Consider the following 27,888-nt stretch of genomic DNA (forward strand, 5'->3'; position numbering starts at 1 on the left):
CTTCTCAGAGGCAAAAAGAAAAAATCTTTTGTATTTATGAAGGAACATCCATTTATTATAAAACAAGATAAAAGATATTAGAATTAAGTTGAAACAAGGCAACATTAGAACGACCACTTTAGAGCTTTGTGAACGAAGTGTAGTTTTAAACTTGCAAATCAAGGTGAACGTAGCTCTTAACATGCTGTCCTCTTCTCTATAAATGGGATGAAGTAGAGAAGCAAAGCTTCAAGGTATAAGGGTTGGAGCCATCTGTCAGGAGACAACATATAACATACTCAGGGCATTTTACTGAGCATAGCTCTCCCGCTGATCAAGATCACCCTGCATAATCTGACAAGTTTACGAATTCTGCAGATTTAAGGCTCACACCTCCCAGCCTACCCCCGCAGACAGCAGATGACCTGTAAGTAGGTGTTATTGATAAGTCTACCAGCATTTTTTAGACATAAAAACAAAGTGATGGATCTGGTCACAAGGGAACGTAGACGGAATTCCAAAAGTTGTACTATACACAAGAAAGACTTGACTATTATCGCTGCCCCTCTTCCTAGCTGAACTATTTATAAAAGTAGTATTTAACAGGCGATTTCAAAGACAAAAGGCATAGATATTTAAGGAAGTCAAGACTTAGAATGTGGCATTTCTATCAGAGACAGAGTGGCACTGGGCAGTATTTACACGTGTTTGAGAGAAGAACAGCAGGATGTCCAGCACACCCTTCAGGCTTCTCCAGAAAGCAAAGTATAAACCAACCCCCCTCTATTTGGGAAGGCTGCCAAGACTGAAGGATGGCAGCACACATTTGCCTCTCAGGTAATGGGAGATGTGTCCTCCTGGTTCAGCCAACCTCAGACAATCTTATTACAGCAAGTCTTAACCAGCAGTCCTTGTTTTAAAATACAGTCTTTTCCTGTGATAGCTATATTTGATTATACGCTAGGGTTTGCCTTTTTCATGTTGAAAGAGTAAGTTCTTCTGCTGTTATCACCTCTCCAAACTGAGATAAATCTGAAACTGTGCACAGTATGTTATCAATAGTATCTTAAAAAATATTCTGCCCTGGAAATAATCTCAGTCCATTATTGAGAATATGGACAAAAGCAGGGCGGGGTGGGGGAGTGGGATAGGAAAGATGTAAACTGTTAACACTTGACAGGGAGACAAATTCATAATAGTTTGGAGAAGGTAGTTTAAAATAATATCCAACACTGTGCTGGATTCAAAGTTATGTCTGTGAACACCCAGAAAAATTCCATTTAATCTAGTAAACTGTCTTAATTGTCCAGTGCAGATCTGTCTTATTGTGTACTTGTTTAGCAGGTGAACTCCTCCTCCATTCTTACTAGTTTGGAGCTAAACTCAGCTTGGCCTCACAATATCTGATTGAAAAGAGAACACACTACCGGAGCAGTTAATTCAGAGCAGTAAGCTGTGTAATTTAAAGAATCTTTTTCCCAAAGACATTGCAGATTTCTCTGCATTTATTGTGAAAGATGTAAAAAACTTCAGTAGGACATTATCTGTTAGGTTTGATTTTGATGACAGTGGCTTTTAATGCTTTTCCTGCCTGCCTTCTTTTTATCCCAAACCAATTTTTTCCCCATCTTTCCATAACTTCAAAGTTTCAGAACATATTTTGAGTTCTACAGGCTGACTCAAAAACTAAGAGAGAGCGTCATTTAGAAAATAATGGAACCTAAACTAGAAATTAAATACCATAATATATATAGTATTCGTATACTGTAATATATATATAGTACAGTATATGTGTGTATGTATACAAAATACAGCATATATACATATAATAAGAATGACACAGTTTTTAGCTGCAGACTGAGCTGCTGAAGCCTCACCTTTTACAAAGGCAATATCAACATGAAAGAAAACAAGAAAATTTATAGCAGTAAGATCAGTAAAATTGACTTACTTGGGACTCTTATCTGGTAGTGATTAAGTACAGTGAGAGCTTCCACTGCATCTGTCTTACATTCCCATTCCAACAGACCAGACAGTGTTTTGGCAGAAGCTGTCAAAATGAGAAATAAAAAAGGGAAGGAGGGGATCAGTAACATCTCCTGACAGCGTATGCTCTTATCAAAACTGGAATTCTAATAACTCCCGCAAACAGGTCAAAGTTTACTTACGTTTTGGATCAAACACTTTGTATTTAATAAAGCTGAGAACTTCATGATCCTCACATAACTGTCACAAAAATAAAATAAAAGGTAAAACTCCAGTAAAAATGCACATAAACACATTAGTAAAAATTCCAAGTTCCTGGAAGAGATACACAAAAAGGAAAATACTGACTCTTTAAGAAAGCTTCCAAGAATTTATGGCAAATTATTATTTTAAAAATATGTTTAGATTGGTAACTCCTTATAATACCATTCTATAGCATGCAAAACAAGGCTCCTATATCTGTGCTGTCCCACGATAAGTATGATTTTATACGCACAAAAATTGTTAAGGGTACTGATATCACTACTACCTCAAACAACATATTTAAATAAAAGCAAGTTCTTTTTGACATTCCCACTTCAATGCAGTAGCTCAGTTGTACATACAAGCACTCCACTCATCAATCAGAGTTAAACTGCAGACAGCTTGAAAAAAATATATTTTTATTGAACTGAAAAAGAACTCACTGAACTGTCATCAGTTTTACCACTGCCTCCACTTGTGAGGCCCAGTATTGCATGTTTTAAGTATCCAGACTTCACTTAGGACTCAACTGTGCAAACTGTTCCAGGTGCATGCTTTTCTCCATTCCAAAACATCCTAGCAGTCATTAGAGTAACGATCTCAGGGAGCCAGTAAATCTTTTGCGAATTGTAGTCCTAACTTTCCCTGTATTTGGCTTTGTGCGAGTATTTTCCCCTTCCTCCACAAAAAACGCATTAAGCTCCTCAACTTTATTTCCAAGATCTTGTTTCTCACAGAAAAAAAATTTAAAAAGAAAAAATGAGAGAGTAATGCCAGAATTGTGAAAACATAGCAGCTTCTATATACAGAGGCTACAAACCTATTTCAAAAACCAGTTCTCTTCCAGCCACTACGCTGTAACTATCCCAGTTATTTCTTTTTAAAAGTAGCACAGTGTAAAGCCAGGATGGAGCCCCAAAGCACTATATGTCACAGTCGTTCCAACTGCCTACCTTTACAAATGTTTCTTCAGTTACACACAAGGGAACATTATAATAATGCAGCACACAAGAGGGTGGTTGGATGATGTTCTTAGATGCTTGGCCAGCACTGGTGAAGCGATTATTCTTACTCATTGCAAAATCCTTGTAACTACTTGTGCCATCCTCCAGTTCAAATATCTGGCTTGGAACTACTGAATGCTGCTTGGAAACACTGGGATTTAAGGACATATATAGTTAAAGTTTCTTAAATAATTAAGACTTGCATACTTTGCACAGAGATTATTGATCTAACCATAACAGAGCTGACATTTCTTTACAACAATTTGAAACAGAAGGAGAACAAGATGGGCTGGATTTGACACCTTCCTTAAAAAAAAAAAAAAAAAATATATAGAAAGGATGGATAAAACACATTAGGGAATACAGTTTATTAACAGCCAATCCATGTAATGCCCATATGCTTTATTAATATAAATAATAAATAAAATTATAAATAGTAATAAAAAAATAATAGTTGCAAATTGGAAATCATAACTCCAACAATGATAACAGAACAATGGGATATTGTCTGTTTGCAACCTCATTCCACTGATAGACTACTAATCTGACAAAACATATTTACCAGACATTAAGTCTCTTTCCAAATAACTTGACATTGTTGAGATGTGTGACAGCTCTTTCCACAGCATACTCATCACCCATTTCAACCAGTGCCGTGCCTGGAATAGTCTTCATAAATTTCACCTAAGATAGATAAGGGAAAAAAATGACATTGCAACAAACAGCCCAACCAAGAGTTTTAGAAGTTATTAGGAAATATTTTTAGACCATCTCAGCCAGGCTTTTACCAAAATAATTAAAATGACTATAGTAGTTTCCAAGTTTCTAATTATGCCTTACCTTCTCAATGTTTCCATACAAGCAGAACAGGTTGAAGACCCTTGAACAGTTCATCTTTAGCTGATGCAACCCACTAACCATGACAACTGACCCAGAAGGATTTCCACCATGCATGTAAGAGGAGGATGCCTGGGGCAACGGATAAGCAACAAGTTCTGGAGTGTCCCGAGATCCCATTCGGTACCGGCTCGGCAAGGGCAACAGAGGACCATGTGACCCTAAAGAGATGAAAGACCATGCTTTCATATCTTTTGAAACAAGTTTCACTACTTAATCACGCATTAAAGCCCACATACGTAATGCATATTTAAGGGGGGGGGACACACACACAATGTTACAGCAGTTTCCATTTATTCTTTTTGTAATTAAAAAAAACCCAAAACCCAACAAAAAAAACCTTTCTATTCTCTTTAATGTTCCAAGCCTCTTCTTACTTTACCAGACAAGAAGGAAGGAGCTGTTTCATGGTATTGTTTTTACACACAAATGAAAAAAGGTATTTCAGTAATTATAAAAATAGTTATCTTCCCTGCACCATACAAAATATTTGAAAGAAGAAATATTTAAAATAAACCTTCAGCAATATTGCCATGTCTACTTAGAGAGCTACATGACATCAAGAAAGAATATTACAACATAGGGAAAAGAAACCAAAAGGAGTGAACTTTTAGCCAGAGGTCAGGAGAGGGGATGACACAGCTCTTTTCCAGAGACAAGAGATGAAGTCAGAAGACTGCCTTTCTACAGACAGCTCATGTGGAAGAAACAGGAATACTGAAACCCCTGCATTAATGCAAAATGAAGTTGTCCTATTTTCTACTACAGGTAAAGTGACAAGTTTCATTGAAATAAACAGTTTCTTTTTTTTTTTTTTTTTTTAAATGACGAGACATTACTAGTATGCAATACTTCTGTTTATAGAAAACATCAGTATTAAAGATCAAGGAGAGGATCCCTGTTCTTCTGAGACAAAAAAAATGTGAAATTCACATAAGCCAAGTATAAAAGGAACCTTTTGTCCTTTTTTTCCCCAGCAAAGAGCAGTAATGAGAGGGAGACAGTGGTATAGGAGGAGACAGCCACATTACTTAAAGTAGAAGGGTATATCAGAAAAATGAAAAAAGAACATCAGTGAATACAAAGTGGAACTTGGAAATTCTGGAGATTTGAAGAACCTTTGGAAAGAGTAGGTAGAAGGTCAACCTACATTGTAAAATATCATAAATATATTTGCGAAGAAAAAGGCAAGACAAATCACATTGCATCTGAGAGTTAAGAGAGTAAGTAACTAGAAAAGTCACATCTAACTGGGAACATGAGTTTCTCAGCCCTGAGGTCTTGGTCCAACACATGAAAGTGACAGCAGATCTTCATTTACAGATAGCACTGGTAACAATTGCAGCACTTTATAGCACTAATTCCAAAACATCATTCTTATACAGTCACGTAGCTATACCTTTTCAGAATTAGCTAAAATAGAAGAAACACAAAGCCCACAATTCACAGCTTTGCACGCAAGAACATCAAAGAGCTCTGTGTTGCATCAAACCATTGATCAAGCTATGTTTCTAGAAGAAAACTACTTTCCCAGTACAGGTGTCATTTTCCATCCATTGCTAGGGTGATGGCAACTGAAAGGAAACATTCTTCCAAGGAGTAAATTTGTAGAGCTGGATACTCTCCGTGAAAGGAAGAGGTACAGCAATAAATGCACATAGATTTCAGTGAATCACCAGCATTTTCAGAACGTGGACTGACAGCACCGCACGTACAGCACAATAGTGAACTACTCCTGCTGTAGGGGTCCACAGTTAGGCATTGATTGAATATTTAGAATTCCACATAACATGTAAAGAAATCATAACCACCTGTCATCCTATGTTACTTACCATAACCATCATGTCTAAATGATGATGGGTGCTCTCCCAAAATAGCTTGCCTCTGGCGGCCCTTCCCTCTGTCTAATATGTGGGAAGGGAAAGAAAACAGTTTAGTATGCACAACTATGCACTTGATTTCTCCAGTTAAGACACAAAGCTTCTAGTTAAGAAGCAAAAAAGTAATTTGAGTCCTTGTTAATTTTATAAGCGACTTCTCATTCATTATACATCTAAAACCACAAGCTGTAGCCCTGGGACACCAAAATTAAGACTGCCATCTGTATAACAAATTGCACTTAAGTTGATTGGGGGCAGTAGCCAATGAGGAGATGCAGACATTTAAAGTTTATGGAAATACCCAATAGTTTTCCTAAACAGACACCACACATTAGTATAGATAACACCATACAGCAGGATTTACCTATGTGTCTCTTAAAACAAATTTGAAATGCAGTACTTTTGAAAGACAGTACCTGAATCATAATATTAGCTTCAACAGCAACACATTTTCAAAGTGGGCTTCTTTCAAGAAGTTTCAGCATAAGCCAACAACAACCTGTATTACATGGTTTCATAATCAGTAAACAGAGAGCATTACATATGTGTACATATATATTTACAGAACACCTACTGATTTATGGGCGTGCTGAAAGGATTGTACATTATTGCATTATCAGCAGCACATAACAGTTCAATTGAAGAAAAACATCACTGAATAATGCACTTAAACAACGGTCAATCCTTTAAGAAAACCCAGTTCTCTAGGATATAAAGTTAAGCAAGGAGTCTACATTACTGGAGGAAAGCAGTGCATCACAGCCAAAGCTGTATTTGCTAATCAGATCCATGCTGCATGACAAAGAAAATCTAAACTTCCAGATTTCTTTGTGGTAAGCAACAATTGATTTCTCACAATTAAAAAAGCCACATTGAAAAGATGGGGCAAGGCATTTATCAGTTTACAACAGTTACCAGGAAATTTAAGTATGACTGCTGAAAATGGCAACTCCAGCCCAAGGCAGCTGGAGGTATTCCCCCTGAAAAACAGGAACTATTCGCATTAGACAATGCAACAGTGGGAGATGAAAACACGAGCCCTTTCTGCTCAGGATTTTGAGGACAGGTTCCAAGTCAGATATTTACTTTGGCAATAAAGCCTGAAGAGAGAACAGTGCTGAATGCCTTCAAATATGTAGAAGAAAGATTACTTCTGTCAAGTTTTGTTTTTCTCTTCCCTTTTCAGGGTAACAGCTCTGGTTCTTGGCTCTAGAAAGCAAATGGGCAGTCATATCAAGTATTTTGAGCATTTAAACTGTATGCAGTAATCATCTTTCAGAAAAATCAAGTTTATAATTCCAGTCTGTGGAGCTAAATCCTTTGAAACTTCACACAGTAAAGGACCATATTCTTCAAATAAAGAATTCTGGGAGAACAGTTTGACAAATATTTCCTCCTCGTGATGGTGTAGTCTGCTGCTCTCTCCTTGCCCCATACTTGTTCCTTCCTTGAACAAAGTCCCTCAATTGTGCCAGTACAAATACTTGTGCAAACGGGCACTGAAACATGAGAACTGATCTTTGTTAAAAATAATTCTGAAAGGAAACATTCTTTATAATCTAGTTTAAGTTTGGGGTTTGTTGTTTTTTGGTGTTGTTTTTAAAGCAGATGCCTGAGTCACTGCATATGCTGATACTACCACCAAAAGAAATGCTCCAAACTACAGTTTGAACTTCCTGGCTAAAAGCAAGAAGAATACTAGAAGTCAGGTGTTTTTTTTGGTTCAATCTAATGCAATATGTGTTCATAGCAGCAGGCACTTTTTAGGAAGTTTACTTAAGTGAAGAAATACTATGGGGAAGTCCGTAATTTGTTACCATAAAGAACTAAAACCAGTTCTTTAAAAAAAAAAAAACAACAAACAAAAACACATTAGCAAAATGCATTTCCTTCCTAAGATTGGGTGGGGGTGGAGTGTGAAATTCTGAAAGGATGTATTGGCATGCCTGTCCTCAGAATGAAATTCCTTTGGGCTAAGATCTTGTTTGCTGCAGTCAGATCCCTACAGTTTGGGTCACATTAAGTTCAAAAGCCAAACAACGCTGCTGCAAGAGTAAGTTGAAACACAAATACGAAAACTCTCTCTCTCTCTCTCAAAACCAAAAAAACCCCCATCCTAGATTATCTTATGGGCAAAATTGCTCTAGATGCCTGTTTTCTCAAGTACGTTTCAGTGTTCATTCAACAATTTATATTCCCATTTTCTAGATAAATGAATGTGGGCCACAGTAAATGAAAAATCATGCTATATACAATATAGCATGATATATAGATATATATAAAACACAAGTCTAATTCTTCTCCTCTTAAGGGTAGTAGAGTGATGTATAAAAAAAAATACAGACAGGCTGCCAATGTAACAAAAGGAAAAGAGAAGAGTAGGGTGAGAGTTCTTGAGAAAGACCAAGCCATACCTATCCTAAGTTTTTCATTTTCCACTGTTTTCTCTAGGTTGGGGAACATTTAGTTCATACAGCCATATCCATCTGCAGACCAATTATATGATGTAATTAGATGCACAATGTTACAAGTCAGCCTCCAAACACTGCAATGATCAAAATTAATCCTTCAGTTTTTTCAATTTCAAACCTTCAGATATTTTTCTTGCCCTTGAGCTTCTTCAAAATTCCTTTTATAACTCAGGAATTTGAGGAAAAAAATTGAATCCTGATACAAACAGTCATAATCTACAAGCTGTAACCAATACTGTAGCTCCCTTGTTAACTTTTTACAAGAACTTTATTTTGAAAATTCAAGCCCTAAGCTTTTAGTTGTACAACAGTTTCACAAGCCCAGCGTCTCTGCAGAATTACTTTGAAAGTGCATTATCACTTGAGACAGCCAAAGCCCTCGTTCTCATATATCCTTTGGTAAGTAGATACTCTACCTTGGACACATTGTCTTCACTTTTCTAACTTTACATTGCACACATTGTTGTACATAAGTTACTGAACACTGCACTCAATAGTTACAGATTTTTTTTTTTTTTTAAATAAACACTTTACAGGAATTAGGCTACACAGCAGTTTGTCTTTACATATATAGTCATAGTTTCCACTGACATGAGTTAAGCTCTGGTAATTTTTACAGCTGAGCACTTAAGAGACAGCATGCCTATACCAATTATGAGTCTCCCTATTTTAATACTTAAATATAACTGAGGGGACCTATCTGATATTGCACTGCTCAGTTCCAACTATCTACAGATAAAGATTGAATTTCCCTACTACTAGACAATATTTACACTGTTAAGACTGAATGCAACTCTCACATACAGCAAGTAATAAAAAGATTACAACGTCAATGATATCAACAAGAGAGGTTCTTAATTTTGGAGGTTCTCAATTTTTCAGTTGTAATTTTAAGGGAAATAAGACCAGCATACATACAAACTTGAACAGAATGGGTACAGTCTATCATGTTATTCATCCCATAGAAATCTGAAGTACTGAAAAGTGTCCTCCTTTAAAAACTTGTGGTGGTGGTGCATGCAGTATGCAGACAAGGTGAATTGCAAGTCTGAGTTTTTTCAGAGGGTTTTTTTGTCTGTTTGTTTGGTTTTTTTGCTGATGCCGATGTGGTGCATGATGAAGTGTAGAGTCAGCCTGCTGAAGTCCTCTATCCTTCTTAATGCCTCGTCCAACATAGGGGAAAAGAGTCCTTTCGAAGGAGAAGCAGTGTGCAAGTTTGTAGTTTGTAAGGAATAGTCTGTACCAGGTTTCCTCTCCTCCAAAGAGAGAGAGCTGCTTGGAGAAATGCAAGTCCTTGAGAACTGCGAAGGTGCTTGCAGGTGTGGGCTCCTTGTTGAACTAAGTGGCTCAAGCACACGGCAGTAGGGGGCACTAGGGCTCAGGGTTACTTTCCTGGCTTGTGAACACAGCCTTCAGCAGCACTGGCTTGCTTTGAAATGACTATTGCGATACAGCCTGACCACGTATAAAGGATTGTCATTAGTATAGTCAAACATCTACAGCGATAACATATGAAAACCTACCTCGTCGGCCCAGATATGGCTTAGTGTAGTCCCAACTATCGTTGTCGTTTCTAATGACATTAAGTCGAGTTGGCTGTTCAAATAAAGTAAAAGTGAAAAAGGTTGAGTCTTGATTATATATACTTTTCTAGTAAAATTAAAAAAGAAGGTCCAAGCATTACCCTTGCATATTCAATTTTTAGTGTGCAGCATCCTGCATAGATATCTGCTCCATTCAGTGCAGCCTTCGCCTTCTGGGCACAGAACACTGATTCAAACATACACATCATGTTAAGGATTTTTTTTCCCCAGGTGCCTCATTCATGTCCCTTTCTTCTGATATGGCTTTATTTTTGTAGCCTGCAAATACTTCACTATTGTATACCTTACAAGAACTCTATACAGACTTTAATATAAAATTAACAACAAGTATATATGGGTTCAACTTATGTTAAGCATCTGTTTTTGAGATGTAAGCAGCATATGATGAGACCATTCATAAATTAGTAAGTTCTTCAGTGTGGATTATATAGATGCACGCTTTGTTTATGCTCTAAGCTTATGCTGTTTGGAAGGGGATATTCTGGTGGATTTAGTAATTCTCATCAGAGGATGCAGAAAGTTACCAGCAAGCCTTGAGAATATTTGAAGGGGAAGTTTGAAGGGAAAGTTCAAGCTGCATCGTTTTGGAAGAGATTAGAGCTCGGGGGCGAGAAGGCGTGACTCAAGACAATGCATCCCTTCTCACAGCTTGCATTAGCTAGAGACTTGTGGGTAGGGTGAACATGAACTCAGTAGTTACTTTACAGCAAAAAGAACTAAGAAAGAGTACGCCCTGTTTAGCTCGTTAGCCAAATAAAACCACAGAACTAAGAGAGATACTTTGAATGAACAAATAATCATCTTGCATCAAAAAATACAAGCAGATTGCTTTAAATCCACTGCTCAAGGCAGATGCATGCACCAGGCTCCGATATGTAGGTTATTTCACATCCTCTACACACTCCAAGATCAGTTCTATGACGAGCAGAAAAATGTACCTGAGCCTTGGCTCATGGCAACCCGTGACCTCATACATATTCAATAACATACGGTGTCAGAAAGCCTGAACCTTGCAGCAGACCAGACACTTTGCACCATCCTTTGATATAATTTAGTGTAATTTTGGAAGTAGTCTGTATCAACAGCATATCTCTTGTGTTTTACCACATTCCTGGAGCCCAACTTCTTCCTAGGTGATGTAGGTTCACTGTGGAATTTAAGACTGGTAAAAGTTAAGCTTCCCAGACCTCTAAGAAATTGTTTGACACTGTCTAGAACTGTGGGAGCACATCCGCAAAAGTAATGGGTACTGCAAATAGCATTGAAATTTGAAAAAAATTTTTAACTTTTCAGACAAGGCTTGTCTTGAAGCTCACTTTTTTCCCCTCCCCCCCCAAACCGTTCACGTACGCTGCTGCATCACTTTGCTCACATTTGTGAATCTTCTTTCAATTGCTAGTTGGTTTTGTTTTTAATAAAAGGCATGTTGCAGAATTTAATTCAAATGACAGAAATACAGTAGATTCACAGTATGCGCAGGATCCTTCCCACAACTTCCCTGATCTTTCACAAGATGCAGAATAACCCCCAACTGTACAAGTCATCTGATCCAGACAACACTGCCTGCCACAAACTCGACACACTATCATACTAAGTCAAACTACTGTCTGTTAGCACATGCGGTTGAAGTCTTCTACACAGATAAACAAGCAATTAATTTGCTTTTATGGAAGTTAGGGTAATTCTTTTCACCTGGCAAATCATCAGTGCAGCCACCGGTTAAGTCATGTTACAGAACTGACCCACTAATAAAGCCTGCCACATAAGTAGCATCTGAAATCACAAAAGAATTTCTGAGATTTTGGTACAATTTTGTCCAGATAACAGCTCAGAAATGGAGGGTAATCAGTCTCCAGGAAGAGGGCTATCAGAGTTTTATAAACTAAGGCACAATCATATCAGACTTTGGACTTTGCAAACCACAGTAACACATTAACAACTCTGAACATTCATCCCATGTACAACTTAATGGTACAAATACAGTAAACAGTCGGATAACAGAGCAGGGAATTTCCTCAACACATGATAAACAGGTCAAGGAGGCCTAAGTTGGTCTCGTGCTTTATTTAAGTCAGAATAGTAAGACAAGCAGTATATATCAGAACTATTTTAGAAGAGTCTGAAGAAGTCAGACTGCACCTCTGCAATCCCTTACCCATTTCTTGAGTATCAACACAGGCAGAAGCCATGAAACTTTTGTGTATAACGCACTGTCAAATCTATGACATATTTCATGTCTGCAATTATTAGCCTTAGGGCCACCTATAAACATGGTTATCAAGACTATTGTTGACAATGTCATTTTCCTATAAAGATGAAATGTGTAAGTGCTATTTTGCCTTATAGACATATAGAAATTAGAAATTACCACGTCTTAGATAGAAATTAAAAAAAATAACTTGGTCTCAAAGTTACACAGTATTTTTCTGACATTCCCATGTTAAATCCCATCTGCAGTCAAGAATCTACAGAGAGAAAAAAAAATATCACACTCAAAAAGGATATTCAACCATAGCTTGTATTCCATTTCTCTTAAAGATAACAATGCGCTGAACTTTTCCAACAGGGTTGCACACAGTATACAAGACATCCTAAGGAAGAAGAAAAAAATACTGTAGTCAGATGTGAAATTTCAAACACTTTAGGTGCACAGAACGTTTTTTTGCATTGGCATTTAAATGCCAAAGAGCAAAGAAAAGGCTTGTTCACTTTTCATTTATAATTTTGCCTATACAATTTATACATTCATGATTAGCATTTTTATGGATTAATATAGTACAGGCAGTCAAATTTGAAAAACAGGAAAAAGCTTTTATAAGAAGTGCTCATGCAAACATTAGTTTAACAAGTATCTTCAACTGTGTTAAAACCCAGTAATTGCATCCATGGCTCAAGCTGTGCTTCCTTTTAAGCATGCACTGCAGTATTTTACCAAACCAAAGAGAGACAAAGTGATACTGTAGTTATAGCACATTTCATTTCATAAGAATCTAGCAGCTGAGGGTTTTTTTAATTGTTCATGTTCATTTTCAGAAGAGTAACCAGGGGTAGTCCATTATGTAAGCTTAGGTAGCTTAGCAAAAGGAGAATTTCAATTGTATTCACCTGAATGAAAGTCAGTGCAAGTGGTTGCTGTGCTTCTCCACTTAAGGCAGAGAAAACTTCTGACAGGAAACACTGGATTCATGCAAACTCATTGTTAACACTCTGCTTTCACCAGCATTTGTCTATATTACAAGGAACCAATAAAATTCAAGACCATCTTCAATGCTGCAGGGGAACCAAACAGTAAGGAGAAAAGCTCGCCTTACCACACATCAGGCCAGGCTTATGACGTGGTACTAGGAGTATCTCAAACAGTCAATTACACATAACAATTCAGACATCATGGTACCAGAAACTAGTCTCCAGCATGAATCCGGCCAAGAAAAATAAGTTTATTTTAGAGTGATTATACACCCATATTTAGAATTCCCAAGACTCAGGCTTGAGAACCTGAACAAACAGGAACTGCGATTTCTTGAAACAATTAACTTGTTAGATATGATCAAACACCTGAAAGCACATAAGCTTTCCTAGACAGGCAGTTTCATACCTAAACCTAACAGGCAAAGGCACCGACATCTCGATGAAACACTTTACCACAATCTGTTTTTCCCCTCCTTTCTTTATATCTAAACCAAATACTTCCAAAATGCTCATTCCAAGATCTTAGTGTACAGCCTCAGATTTATTTCGGGGACAAGAGGTAGAAGGGGGAAAGGAAGTACAGAATCATAAGATCATTTAGGTTGGAAAAGACCCTTAAGATCATCGAGTCCAACCGTTAACCTAACACTGCCAAGTCCACCACTAAACCATGTCCCTAAAGGAGGTATAGTATTTATTATTATGTTCTGCAGAATAGCAGAGCAATTGGGAGGCCGGGGGGGGGGGGGGGGGGGGGGGCATGCTGGATTTCTTAAAAACAAAACAAACACACCCCCACATACCCCCCCACCAAGAAACTAGAGAAAGAGGATATCTTATTGCTGGCTACGGCTGCAGTGGTGTAACTCCTGGCTTACATAAAGTACCATAAGCTTTAATATATGGCTATATTACCACTAAAAAAAACGAACAAAAAAAATCCCACAACAAACAAAAAATATTGTCCATGCTCAGGGGCCTTGTTCCAGACACCCCAGTGAGTGTTTTGCACATATAAATGAATGAAGCAGAGGAGACTGTCAACCTTAAGATTTTGAGAAGATGGACAGACATTTTTAGAAAGGATTGAAGTAGCCTGAACCCCTAAAAAATAAGATTTATGAGATCATTTATAGGTATATTTTCTATGCACACTCAATAGCACAAACAGATGCCCTCCATCTCCTCTTGTTTGGGAGAAGAGAGTCCTGAAAGCTTTCCAGCTCCAGATGACATTAATTTTCAGGGATATGACTTTCTTTCACAATTTGTCTCTCAAAAGATTTCTTCACATCCACTTAATGAAAAAAAAGTTGTCTTTCAAAATGTAAGCTCTACTCAAAACACCATCAGTGTCGTTAGCCAGCAGGCACACACACAGCTTGATTTTTTTTATTTTTTTTTTAAGTTGAGCTACTTTAGATTACCAAATTCATCGAGTGATTCAGAAGATATAGTAACGTGGGATATTTTAAATAAAAAATTAACACTAGCATTATATACGTACTAGAACATCATAAAATAGGAGGTGCAGCAACCGAATCTCGGAAGTTGATAGTTAAGTTTAAAGCATTTCAATTGCCAAGGCACATACCACACCTTCCTCATGCGCGTACAGAAGGTTTAGAAGGTGAGTGAAAACTAAGAGGCGACAGCAGAGGCACAGCTGAACAGACAGTAATGACTGCAGCAGCAGGGGTCACTTTGAGAAGGTCTGTCTGTTCTTACAGACAAATTTTTCTGTTCTTACAGACAAATCCTTGACAAAGTTCTGCCCACAGATAAGAAAACTGGGAAACAGAACTTCAAAGACCTAGATATGACACCTTAGGCAAAACTTTTTCAAAACACCACCCCCCCACCCATCACAAAGGGGTGGAAAGCAATTGGGAATTAAATACAGTTAAGGTGCCCTTCTTACCCTTCACTGCCACACCCCTCTAAAAACATTCTGCTAGGAAAGAAGCAGGTCACAATTGTAATGGAGGAAATAAGCTGCAGCAAAATTTTAGAACAATTTAGCTTCTTCCACAAGATGCCCTTGAGCAGACCAATTTCTCTGCAAAAACTGTATCTTGTTTTGAAAGAAAAGCTCTTAAGAACTATGGAACAGTTTATTGGAGTTATTCAGACTTGCCACTTAAAACTGGTTGCAATTTTTCATCTATTTTGTCTAACTATAGTTCAAATTTAAGGAGAGAAGTGTTGAAGAGGAAAAGGTGGTATTAGGCTTTGTGGTTTTGGGGATTTTTTTTTTGGGGGGGGAGGGGGGGGGGTGTTTTGTTTTAAGAATGCAGACTTTGCCTGAGGCATTCTTAAGTTAACCATTTCTTTAAGCCGTTGGCCAAGTGCAAAATTTTTCTTTTTCTCATCACATTCCCAGCTGTTGTGGGTACAATTGCTCTTCCCAGTTGCTGTGACTCTACTAGTCTATCTTCAACGATCTCTAACGCTTGCAAGTGATTTTGGAAATCTGTCTGCTTCTAGTGCTCATTAGTATACTCTAGACAAACAGTTGGGGGCAGCGGGAAGGAAGAGGCTGGGGGCGGGGGGGTGTGTGGGGGAATGTTGTTTGTTTTGTTTATTTTCAAAAAGGAGCTACTGTGCTAGAGGCTTCATCCTCAGAATTTCCATGAAACTCTCCTAGCCCAGAACAATGTTTCTGCTACCAGTTTCCTCAAGCATCTACATTCAGCTCAGCTGCTTATGCAAGCCAAATTTAAAATGCATGAAGGAAACGTAGTTTCCAAAATTTATATTATAGTCACATGCAAAGAATACTTTAACTTAGTCCGTGGATTTGTTCACACAGCTCAAAGCAGGTATATTTTTAAACACTGATGAAAAAGCAACTCATACCTTGCCATGCTTTTCTATAAAGAAAACTGACAGGAGAAAGAAAATTCATCATCCACTAATGAGTCAACAGGCAAAAACCTATCAATATTCACAAGCAAAAAGCATGATATGGAACTGACTGCTTATAGTTATTTCAGGAATACTAAGTTTCAATCAATTTGCTAACATAATACACGACACATTAAACAAAACTTAATACTTGCATTAAGTTATATGATTCCACACAACCCAAACACTTTGATTGATCCATACTATCCTATATAATTCCCTAAGAACAAGTAACTCATGCTCAGATCACAGTATTACAAGTCTGCTTAAAGCCGACTTTTTAAATTTTTCCTGAAATACTTCTGTGCAATTCAACGTGTACTATAAAATCTCTATGAAAAATATAAGCATTCAATGCATGAGAAAACATGCATTCTTAAACACTGGCAAAAAATATCTGTATCATTAAAAAAACATGGACGTGTGCCATAAATAGATGGCAATAAATTAGGATGCAACTGTATATATGGTATGACTTGAAATACTGAAAAGTAAAAATGTATCAGCCCAAATAAAAGTGAGGAAGATTCTGTCAAACTGGAGTTGATCATGAACAGATGAAGGTTTCAACTTTCCACAAAGGAGATACTTAAGAATGACGGACTGCAAAAAAATAACCTCTCCTACTGGAAAAAATAGTTGCTATTTAAACATACACCACTCAGAGACTAAACGCTAAATGACATCCCTGATGTTGTAGCAACACATTTGGAAATATTTCAGAAGCGTGTAGCAACTCAACATTTCAAAATCCTGACCACGGAAGCCTTCAAATGTATTGCAAAATACCTGTATGAGACTGAATCACCTCGAAAAACTTTTTTTTCCAGAACACGCATATTACTATGTGAAGATGGTGTAAAGCTTTGGTAAGTGAATTTAATTCCTGACTCAAATTAACAGTGTACAATTTTAACAAATAGTACACAATGGAAATAATGTAACAGAGATTGCTGCTCCTTCCCTTTTATTATTTTATTTAAAAAAAAGAAAAAAAGAAACATACCACCGTAATTGGGTAGAGAGGATTCTGAATTGACAACAGGAGAACTTTATTTCCACCAGATGGGTCATCAGTGTTCCCTGGCCGAGTAATCCTTTTACTTGTTGAGTAGTTGAAAAAGGCTTGCTGTCCAGCAATATATACAGGTTCATCTGCTGCAAACGTTACACATTTCTTTGCACTTTCTACGTTTTCAAACTCCACCAGAGCCTGGCGCTTAAATGGCATCATCATGACATAGCTGGTGAGAGAAACATTACAGTAAGTTTTCCTATATGCTTACTCAGAACAACTCCAAAGTCCTGTAACTGTCATATATGATATGTTTTTTTCTCAACAATTCCTAACAAGGACATAAGTGCTTCCCAAACCCAGTCAACACATTTCTTAAAGCATTTGCACAAAACAAAGAAATGCAGCTATAAGATCAATAAGTAATAAGCAGTTGTTTTCCTGAAAAAGTTTAATGCATAAAAACATTCAACCAATACAACAAACAGTTAATCATTCACTAACTTACTAGAACTACAATTAATATTAAAAAAAAAACTTGCTAAAGCTATTTATGAGGTAAAGGATCAAAGTAAATGCAATTATAAAACACATTCAAAATCTATGCATTAAACATCTTTGCTGTTGCTAAGAAATTTAAAATACTATTTTTCACACAAAACTACCTTAGAGGAAATAAACAGAAGTATTCTAGTTAACCAAATTCAGACACAGACAAACTCAAGAAGCTTTGTCAGCTGATTAAGTTTTTGAAAAGTAAAACTCTCAGACTAAAATGTACCTATTTGTATTCCTGAACAAGCTTGTGCTCACTTAATTTTATTTATTTATTTTAAGATACCGGTACAAGTATAATTCAGTAATTTGAACATTACGGCAGTGAAAAATGCTATTGTACTATTTATAAAACCCTATTTGACTTCAATACATGCATTTACTCAAAAAGAAATGCGTGTTTCCAAAAAGAAGCACTCAAAACTCAGAATAAGCTGGCTCTACCCATTCACCTTTGCTATTTCGTTCACAGATGAGGAATCTTTAGGCTATATGACCTTTGAAGGGGCTTACTCTGAAAAAACTATCTCATTCTGAAGGTCCTACCATATCACAAGCACTCCTCCCATATGAAACCACAGGAAATAGCATCATCTGCTCTGTAGATAAATAAATCCTTATTTTTGGTATATTCACTTATATCAAGACAACTACCCTCATGATGTTCTGCAATTCAGTTTAGCTACAGCTCATATTAAGGCCAGGACTAGCTGCACTACTGAAGTCTGACAGCAGACACTAGGGCATGCATACAGTGTAACTCTGCTTGACCGGACTTGCCATGTACAGAAACACAGAATCTTCACCCAGCTAGAAAATCTTTATGCTTTACTACTAAGTTCTGGATTTCAAATGGCTATCATAATGTATTTAAAGAGGTCCAACAGACTTTTAAATAATGCTCCCAACTTGTCCAGAGACATGACTTTATACTGCTTGACATACCATATGGTTCCAAACTTTTCAAGAGCTTCCACAAGATCTGCTTCCACAACTGATTCACACAGCCCTCGGACATGGACGACAGGAGAAACAGAGACTTTGTGATGACTTCCCCCGGCATCCTAGCAACAAAATGACATTTTAAAATTCAACACAGAACAAGGAATACTGCTATCATTAACCAAAATTAAATATTTGGCAGACACTACACTGGGTCCAGAAGCAGCCATCTAAATGTACAATCCAAACATATTTCAAATAATTTAACTTTTCTTTCCAGATTGCCAAGTTCAGTTGCTGAAGTCTACTTAAAATAAAATGCTTTGCAGATTTAATTAATGTGTTTGCACAGGCAAGAATTTTCTATATTAAAAAACAGCCTACTTAATACTCGGCTGAATTGCAGGAGGTCTTCCACCCTATTTGTTAAAAGCATTAAAAAAAAAAAAATTGATATGCACAATAGCTAAAATATTTCTGACACCCTTGCTGGTTTTTATGCCAATATTTGTTTGAGACAGTCTGGGGGGATAAAAAGCAAGAACAAACAAGGGCCATCAGTAAACTGAATGAAAATTTATTATTTTTCTAATGTATGCAGTGCTGTGCTCCACAATACAAGAAAATGCCAGCTCCGTACTATACTTGAAACAAACCCAATCTCCCTTCTAATTCTGAACACTTGTCATACGTGTTTTTAAAAACTCGCAATTTCTGTACATATGGGCATGCTCTCTCTTTTCACCCCAAGGCTGACTACCATTAACAGATTCAGCCATCGTACATTAGCACACAGAATTCCCACAATGAACATTTTTCAGAGCTACTGCTATGACTTCAGACAGTCTCGGTTCTGTGTGACTGAAGAATTCGGGTTGGAATCAGCTCATCTTTCCATGCAAAGCCCGGAGTAGGACTGAAATTTACCTTATATATTCTAAGACATGGAGGTAAAAAAAAGAATGAAACCACGTAAGCCAATAATGAGAGATAATCAAAGAAAGATTATAGATAATAAAGGGCACACTAAAATATACTGTAATTACCAGCACCCAAATTTCACGTGCGGAACAGCAGTGTAAAATTGATGTATTCAAATTTAGCAACTACATCAATGTGCTTGATTTAACAGATCAGGTCTTGTTGATTTTTCACTTTTTTTGTAAGAAATAGTATAGCATCTTTTGGAACTAGAGAAAGATTCTCATTTGTAGCACAAAGGAGCATTCAGCTCCAGTAATTAAGTAACCACAATGATTGCCACTACAGCTACAGACATTCCTCTCTTCTCTATCTGTTTGAACTACAGATTCAAGGAAAAAATACATCCCAGGTAACTACAAATTGAGTCTTGTGTGTTTAATTCCTGTGTTCCATACACAGCTCTCCCAAAACAACTACGTATTTTTTCTTTAAATTGAGGACTTAACCATTCTGTTTGAACAAAAAGCCAGCACTTCAGACTTCATCAGACACCAGAACATTCTGCTTAGCTTAGATTTTATTCATTTGCAGTACAAAAGCATTTTAAGTGGCAACACATTTCTTTGAAGAAGAGCTGTGACAATTGTGGGAAAACACCACTAGTGATATTTGCATAAGATACCATATATTCTGAATTAATCAGACGAGGTCTACAGCAGTAGCAGTGATCAAAGTAGTCATAAAAGGTTAATACTTTGAACTGCAAATACTTAGGCAATTGCTGAAGGAACAGAACTACACAGAGGTTTTTATTTTCAGCTTATATGTTCTTTACCCACATATACTTTTCAAAGCTGAAAGAAGCACTTAAGGAAACCTTTGAAAGAAAACTAACAATAATTACCAGTTTTTCCTGCAAAGTCTAGTACTCTAAGGTGTTAAGATAGCAGGCACCTTTACTTTATTTACAGTCTACAGAACAATCAGAAGTTATTAAATCAATTATTCATTACCCTGCACACTTGTTACTATATTAAGATCCCAGTTAATGCTAAGGGTATGCATTTTCTTTTGTTTTCTTTTCTTTAATGCATTCAAGAAATCTCACCTAAAAATATTTCTGCCTAATCAGATGGCAAATATAAGCAATGATTTTCTCACTGAAGTAAAGACTCACTACAAAGAGCTACCTTACTTAATTAGCACCCCCATACACCACGTCAAGCTTTTCAGAGCGTGGATCATAATGGAACGGTATTTCTCTCTCCTTCCCAGTTCAATCTTCTGTTATAGTTTCAGTTGTCATGCATATCCCTTTGTATTTTTATTTATTAGCAGTCCGTTTAAGCTTGCCTACTGAAGATATAAATCTTTCTAATAGTACAAACTCTCTCAAAAATTAGGACTTTTATACTTGCATCTTCAAATCCATTATACATGAGTTATATGCACGTATACAGGTGTCCACACTTCTGCAACTGGAATTTTTCTCAGAACCATCAGCAAATACAAATTTTGCTTTCTTTTGTAGTTAAAGCAATACTTGGCTTTCCAAGCCAAATTTCCTTCTCCCATAACACCATATAGAAAGCATCCTTTAGTAGGGTGTTGTAGAGTAGGAGATTTAGCAAGAATCAAAAGTCATAACACTGCTGCTGTTGTAGTAGCTTGTGCAGAAGCTCAGGAAGCATGGAATAAAAAAAAAAAATAATAAAAAAAAACAAACCACAAAACAGTGAAATCTTAATCACTTGCCATGAAATTAAGGACTTCTCTACATAGCATTGAAGAAACTAATTTATACAGATAAAACCATTGAGGTTATAAATGGCCAAATCAGAGGGCCTCTGCTTTACTCAAAATAGTTTCTAACCAGCAGCAGTGAACAGCAGCACAAGAACCGAGCATAAGTCAGTCCTGAGCCAGGAAGCCGCAAACTAACATTCACAGAGCATATTGGTGAAAGACATGAACATGTGCCACAGGCATATGCTTGAGTGCAAAAAAGTCTTCACGAAGGGCAGACATACATACTATTGTCAAACACGTTTTGCAGCTACCAAGCTGCAGTATCAAGCAAATCTAGAATGATCCTTGATTTCCTCTAAAAGAAGGAGATATAAAACCACTAGACCACATGAAAAATCCAATGTGTTCATAAGTGTAAAGCATCTCCACAGCTAAGGTCAGAACGTATACACAACTCATCCAACTGCTGCCGTAATTTCTTCCCAGAGATGAAAAATACAGAATTTTCACCAAGATTTTGCAGTCACTGTATCTCGAAAACTACACGTGCTACGTTTGGCACACAGACAAAGGTTACATCAAAGCATCTGCTCACATACAGATTAACCACCATCAGTATTTCTCTCCTTACAAAGGAGTCTTTGAGTAACTCCAACTCCCACGATGGCACAAAAGCCCCATGCAAAACTCCAACACAACACTTGCACTCCATCAAAGCAAGGAGAACAGATTAGCTGATGTTACTGCTGTACCCATATATCTATATATATATGGCTTAAGGGTTTTTGAAAGCTCAATAACAATTTCTTGAAAAATCATTAGCTGGACAGAAAATGCAATTATTAAATAGAGAATGGAAACAGACTTCCTTTCTAAGTGCTCAAGACCAGTAACAAAGACAGAAAAGATTTCCCTCAAGAAAGAAGCCAGGAACATTAAAATGCTTAACACTGAAACCGAGCTTCTGTAGAGAGCTGAGGCACGAAAGGAAGGGCTGACATAACCCAGCAGATGAAGCACAAACAAGATACTTCACATACATAAGACTGAAGCAGCTTCAAAGCACGGCTGTAGCATTTTAACATCCGTTCTTTGGTGACCTACATAGTTCTAGATAACATTTTAAATGTATCACTGGTTTCTTGTTAACAGATTACGATTTGCCATTCCAAAAAGGAAGAAAGTCATCATGGGCTCTAGGATGATGCCTCTCTTGTTCACCAATTCCAGATTGAGAATTTTTCACCAACTGTTTGCACATAAGTGTGTTCTTTATCCTTTCCCCAGACACTTTCCAGTCAGTGCATTCACCTTAGTTCTATTAGTTTGTACTACCTTTTTTTGGACCATCTGCTCCTTTACCGTTTCTCTGCTTACCTCCTCCATCTCTCTTTTCCTCCCTAGTGCAAAAGGATGGCACTCCTCCTTCATATTCTCTCCCCCAGGTACCTAAATATACTGTTATTTTATTTCTCACCTTTCAGATTATCTTATTCACTCTCAACTTTTTCCTCTCGCTGCATCCCTCTTAAATGCTCTGAAATTGCTTTTATAAATATGACAGAACTGGGGGGAAAGCCCGAAAAGGTTGCTTATTAGGTATGCAAGTGCCCAGAACTTCATTAATGCCTAACTATGGACTGATCTGCATCCCACTGCCTTGCAAGATGTCAAGGGCAGCTAAAACCACCACACTATAAAGACAAGGTGAAGGTACATAACACATTCCCCAATCATCTCAGCTCTGCCCACTGGGGATGGTCTGATGAGGAAAGGCTTTCATAAGCAGGTACGCAGCATTTTGTGCACACTCCTCAACTGCTAGTTGTACTGCATGACGATGGCATTACTTAGAATCATAGAATCGTTAAGGTTGGAAAAGACCCTTAAGATTGATTCCAATCGTTAACCTATCACTGCCAAGTCCACCACTAAACCACATCCTCAAGCACCTCAAGCTGTTTGCCCTGTTGTACCTCATGCCTGCTGATCACACCTGCCTGACCTGGGCAGTTCTGTCTCTTCCCTACAGAGGTACAGGAGATACCTCTCTCCATGCCACCTGGCATTCCTGTACCTTTGCAGTGACAGCAGTATTTCCAGTACACAGTGAAGTAAGACAGCGTCTCAGAAGAACTAAGTAAACAAGACAACGTTAAGGTTCCATGGCAATAGAAGAATATACCAGTTTTGTATATCCCTGGCTTTATTTTTTTGTTGTTGGTTGGTTGGTTTTGGGGGTTGGGGGTTATCCATGAGAAGGGGGTTAAAGTTAATCACAGCCCACATTCTCAAAGGCTACCTGGCAATTTAGTTTTGTTTTGGATGTGAAGTTTGGGGTATCGTTTCTCTTGTTTAATGCATACCTCCTCCTAGCACTCTCTACCTCTGTGTCCTTTCAATGATTACAACTGCTACAGAACGGAATACCCGCACTCTGGCCCCTTCTGCTAATTCTGAATCGGCCCTGAAGTGGTCAGGCAGTTGGACTAGATGATCGTTGTAGGTCCCTTCCAACTGAAATACTTTATTTTCCTCTCTGCTCAGCACAATCTGAACATCCCTTTAAAACAAACAACACCCCAAAACAAAACCCCACACAACACACAGCATCATCAGGAGATTCAACGTGAGGTGCTGGAAGAAGAACTAGCCTGAAGGTAACGGTTACTTTTTTTCATGGAGGACAAAGGAGGGAGGACGATTTACACTTACTCCATAACCGATTTCTGGGATGTACTTCATTTAAGAAACAGATATATCAGAATCATAGAATCATTAAGGTTGGAAAAGACCCTTAAGATCGAGTCCAACTGTCAACCTATCACTGCCAAGTCCATCTATACCATGTCTTCAAGCACCGTATCTATCCATTCTTTAAATACCTCCAGGGATGGAGACTCAACCACTTCCCTGGGCAGCCTGTTCCAATGCTTGACCACCCTCTCAGTGAAGAAGTTTTTCCTAATATCTAACCTAAACCTCCCCTGGCGCAGCTTGAGGCCGTTTCCTCTCATCCTATCACTCGTTACTAGGGAGAAGAGACCGACACATCGGTCATATGAAGTCATATGAACAAGTCACTGTGAAATAGGTCAAGATCTGAACTCATTGCCATCTAGACACAAAGCAACTGAGTTGCGAAGCGAGCTGCTTTCCATTTACCTCAAAGCAACACCGCTTCACATAGGAAATGACAGCAGAGTAGCTGAGAAGCTGCAAGTTCACATCCCTCTCTTACCTCGTGGTAGCTTGTAGTTATGTTTGTGTACTTAAGATACCACATCTCACTTCCCCAACTGTAAGAACGGGGATGATAGAACTTCCTTACTTCATAGAAATGTTTAAGAATAGGTATGTCAGAGACAGTGAGGCAGGTGGATGCTACAGAAAATACAGGTTGTATAAATACAACATTAATCAATGAAACTGAAATTTAAGGGAGGGAGGATGGAGCTGAAAGGCCCTCCAAACACCCTCAAACACAGCTCTTAGCCCACATTCTCCCAGTGTCCTGACCCTCTGCTACCCTGCAATTCTGACTCCTCTGCCAAAGTTTCACCACCACTCAACGCTGCCTCTGTAAAAGCCATTCTTCCAAATCATATTCTCCTCCACAGGATACCTCTGCAAGACCACTTCCTACTCCTCCCCCGGACAACATTCTGGTCTGTTCCTGGCTCTCCATGCTCCTCAGCCTTGAGATGAGCCACAAGGAAGATGGTACACCTCTGAGCTATAAGGGGTGTCCACGTGAGTGGGAAACACAGGAAAAAGAAGAGCAAAATAAATTTTGGGTTTCCCCATCTGGATCTCACGTGCAGACTTCTAGGCACCCATTTGAAAAAAAAAATGGAAACTTAGAGGCATGAAGGGCTTGTTCAGTCCAATGAAACGATCCCAGAGTAATGGGAAAACACCACAATAATAAATATAGCCCAGCAGGGAGACCACACCAACCCGCTAGCCGGGTGCTACCACAAAAGAGCTTATATACAAAGAAAGCATATAATCCATGAGTGTACAGTTCACCAATATTCTAGGACGCATGTTAGGGAAAAAATCCAACAGCGAGGCTACCAGATTTCTATCATTCTTTTTACCCCAGTCATCCGTTTTCCCATTTCTCCTTCTAACTTCCCATTCCCTATAGTTCCTCCTACTTCATCTTCACTTACTCTTTTTCTGTCCTCTTCTGAGCAACCCAGAATACTTACACTTCTTCCCTCCTCTCAGCCTACCTTCATCTTATGTCTTTGCCCTGAACCACATACAACTTCTATAAGCTAAGAACATTTCCCTGAAGAGAAATTAATAAATAAGTAAGTTTCCTGCACATTTTTTTTAATCTATTTGAGAGAAAAAAAAAAAAGTAACACTCACATTAACTAACTCTAATGAAGAGATGCTGGCATTTTGCTATTAAAAGCCCCAAATAACATTACTAACAAAAGTGCTCAGTCGTTCATTTTTCACATATCCACTTGATGTTATAGCTTATTCTTAAGAAACTAGTTTCATCTCTATTATTAAGACAACTTTGCCTCTCCAATAGTGGACCTGTGAATACAGCTTTGCCAATAAACGAGCAGCCAGTGACCACGCACCTCTTTGAGGCACACTGCAACTGACACAACAAGCTGCCTAAAAATCCTCATGTTCTTGACTTGCTACGCATTTGTTTCAGTTTCTTTACTCACAAGACTCAGCACATGTCACTCTTGAAATCCAAAATGCAGTTACAGACATACTCCGTGCTCTCATTAACTAAAGGGGCAGGGCAGTGTGTCCTGCACATTAACTGGGATAAACTGAGATACTGAGGTCAACATGAAGACAATCAGAGCCTGAACTCAGAATGAAGGAAAAAAAGAAAAAAGAACTAGTTGATTTCATAAAATACTGCAGAAAAGAGGAAAGGCAAGAGCAGTATCTTGTTCCTACTTGAAACTGCATGATAACCAGCTGTCCCACATGACAAAATTTCAGGCTAACTTTTCTAGCATATGGATTTCATTCAGAACTGGCCTTTAAGACAGAGCACATTGCTAATCCTTGACTGCGACAGAGGCGATGCTCTGTTACAAGAAACTGTAGAATTAAAATATTTCTCTCCAGAGATGTATCTTTGCTGCAGTTTATCGGGGAACTTTTGTACTAATTTAGCAGGCACCCTCTCCATCAAGAGGTTTAATGGACGGAGAGATGGCAACAGCAAACATTCTCTCATTAGCTTATCCCAGTGCTAAGCAAGTTCATTTTAACAAATCATGAAACAGAAGTATTCTAAATTTCAAGGTCTGCTGTTAAATCGGTTTTTTTTTCTTGATCTTGCTTTTTCAAGTAAGAAACAGAAAGAGCCATCAGGAAGAAAAACAGTTACAATCAGTTGGCTAAGAAATCAAAGACACACAAAAGTATTGTTAGCCCAAATTTATGGGTCAAGGACTATCTTGATACTTAGATACAATTTCATGAAGAATAAAAGGTACGAGGCAGAAAATTTAGTGAATCTGCCTGTTATTAGCATTGTTTGTGGGGGAGGGAAAAAGCAGAAATACAAGTGAATTTAAGCCTTATCACCGTATGCTGCCAGACACAAAGCTAGAACAGGATGATGAAAGAAACCCTCTGCCTCGCCTTCTTCCCCCGCTCTACGTTTCTATAGTTACACTCGGCAACAGGGCAAGCACAAAACTTGCAATGGCAATATCCCAAAAGGCAACACGCTGCCCACGGAACAGAGGCAATCTCAGAACTGCAAAATCCGCACCCCGTACGTCCATCCAGCAGGCTGCAAGCTCGGTGCCTCTCCCCAGGCAGCTGCGGCGAGAACCAACCCGCCGCGCACGCGGAGCCCGCCCGCCGCGGGGAGAGGGCCGCGGACGGGGCCCAGCCCGGCTCCCTCCCCGCCTTTCCCGCCCTCCCATCACGGGGAGGGGGGAGAAGCGCACCCCACCGGAAGCGCCTCCATGCCCGGGGAGCGGGCCAGCGGGCTCCGGCCTCGGGAAGGCCGCGTGGCCGGGCCGCCGCCCCCGCGGGAAGCCGCCTCCCGCCCGCCGCCCCCCGCCGGGGACACGAAGGCGGGGGAGTGTCCGGAGCCTCGCCCACGGGAGGGGGGGGCGGGCGGGCGGCTGGCAGGCCCCCTCCCCCCGCCGGCATCCCGAGGGGAGGCGCGCCCCCCCCCGGCGGCCGCCGCGTCCCTCACCCCGCCCGAGAAGCCCCCTCCGCGCGGCGCGGGGGGCTTGTCCCGCCGGCTCTCGCTCTCCTCCGCGCCGCTGTACTCGATCTCGCCTTCCTCGGCAGCGGCGCTGGGCTTCAGCCGCTTGGCCTGGCTCTCGTAGGCGCCGTCCTCCTCCTCCTCCTCCTCCTCGTACCGCTCTCCAGACGACGGCGACGACATGGCCGCGAGAGGGAAGAAGGAACGGCCCGGCTACCGGCGGGGGGAGGCGGCGAGGGAGCGGGGACGGAGCCCGGCGGCGGCGGCGAGCCCGAAAGATGCTCTGCGCTCCGTACCCCCGCACACACCCCTCCCCGCGCCGG

At 39.1% G+C, this 27,888-nt stretch overlaps 1 protein-coding gene across 1 annotated transcript; it reads right to left on the reverse strand.

Moving 5' to 3' along the window:
- HNRNPLL (heterogeneous nuclear ribonucleoprotein L like) lies at positions 1–27,852 on the reverse strand. Its single transcript, XM_082305820.1, has 13 exons — positions 27,554–27,852; positions 18,676–18,794; positions 17,167–17,404; positions 12,570–12,655; positions 10,145–10,241; positions 9,984–10,056; positions 5,942–6,013; positions 4,053–4,270; positions 3,775–3,896; positions 3,162–3,363; positions 2,148–2,205; positions 1,931–2,029; positions 1–252 (listed from the first exon to the last, which is right to left on the reverse strand). The coding sequence occupies exons 1-13, from the start codon at positions 27,746–27,748 to the stop codon at positions 197–199; spliced, it is 1,635 nt and encodes a 544-aa protein (XP_082161946.1). The 5' UTR covers positions 27,749–27,852; the 3' UTR covers positions 1–196.
- Positions 27,853–27,888: the final 36 nt, after the last annotated feature.

Source organism: Platalea leucorodia, assembly GCF_965183815.1.
Source record: "Platalea leucorodia genome assembly, chromosome: 3".
Taxonomy (NCBI): Eukaryota; Metazoa; Chordata; class Aves; order Pelecaniformes; family Threskiornithidae; genus Platalea; species Platalea leucorodia.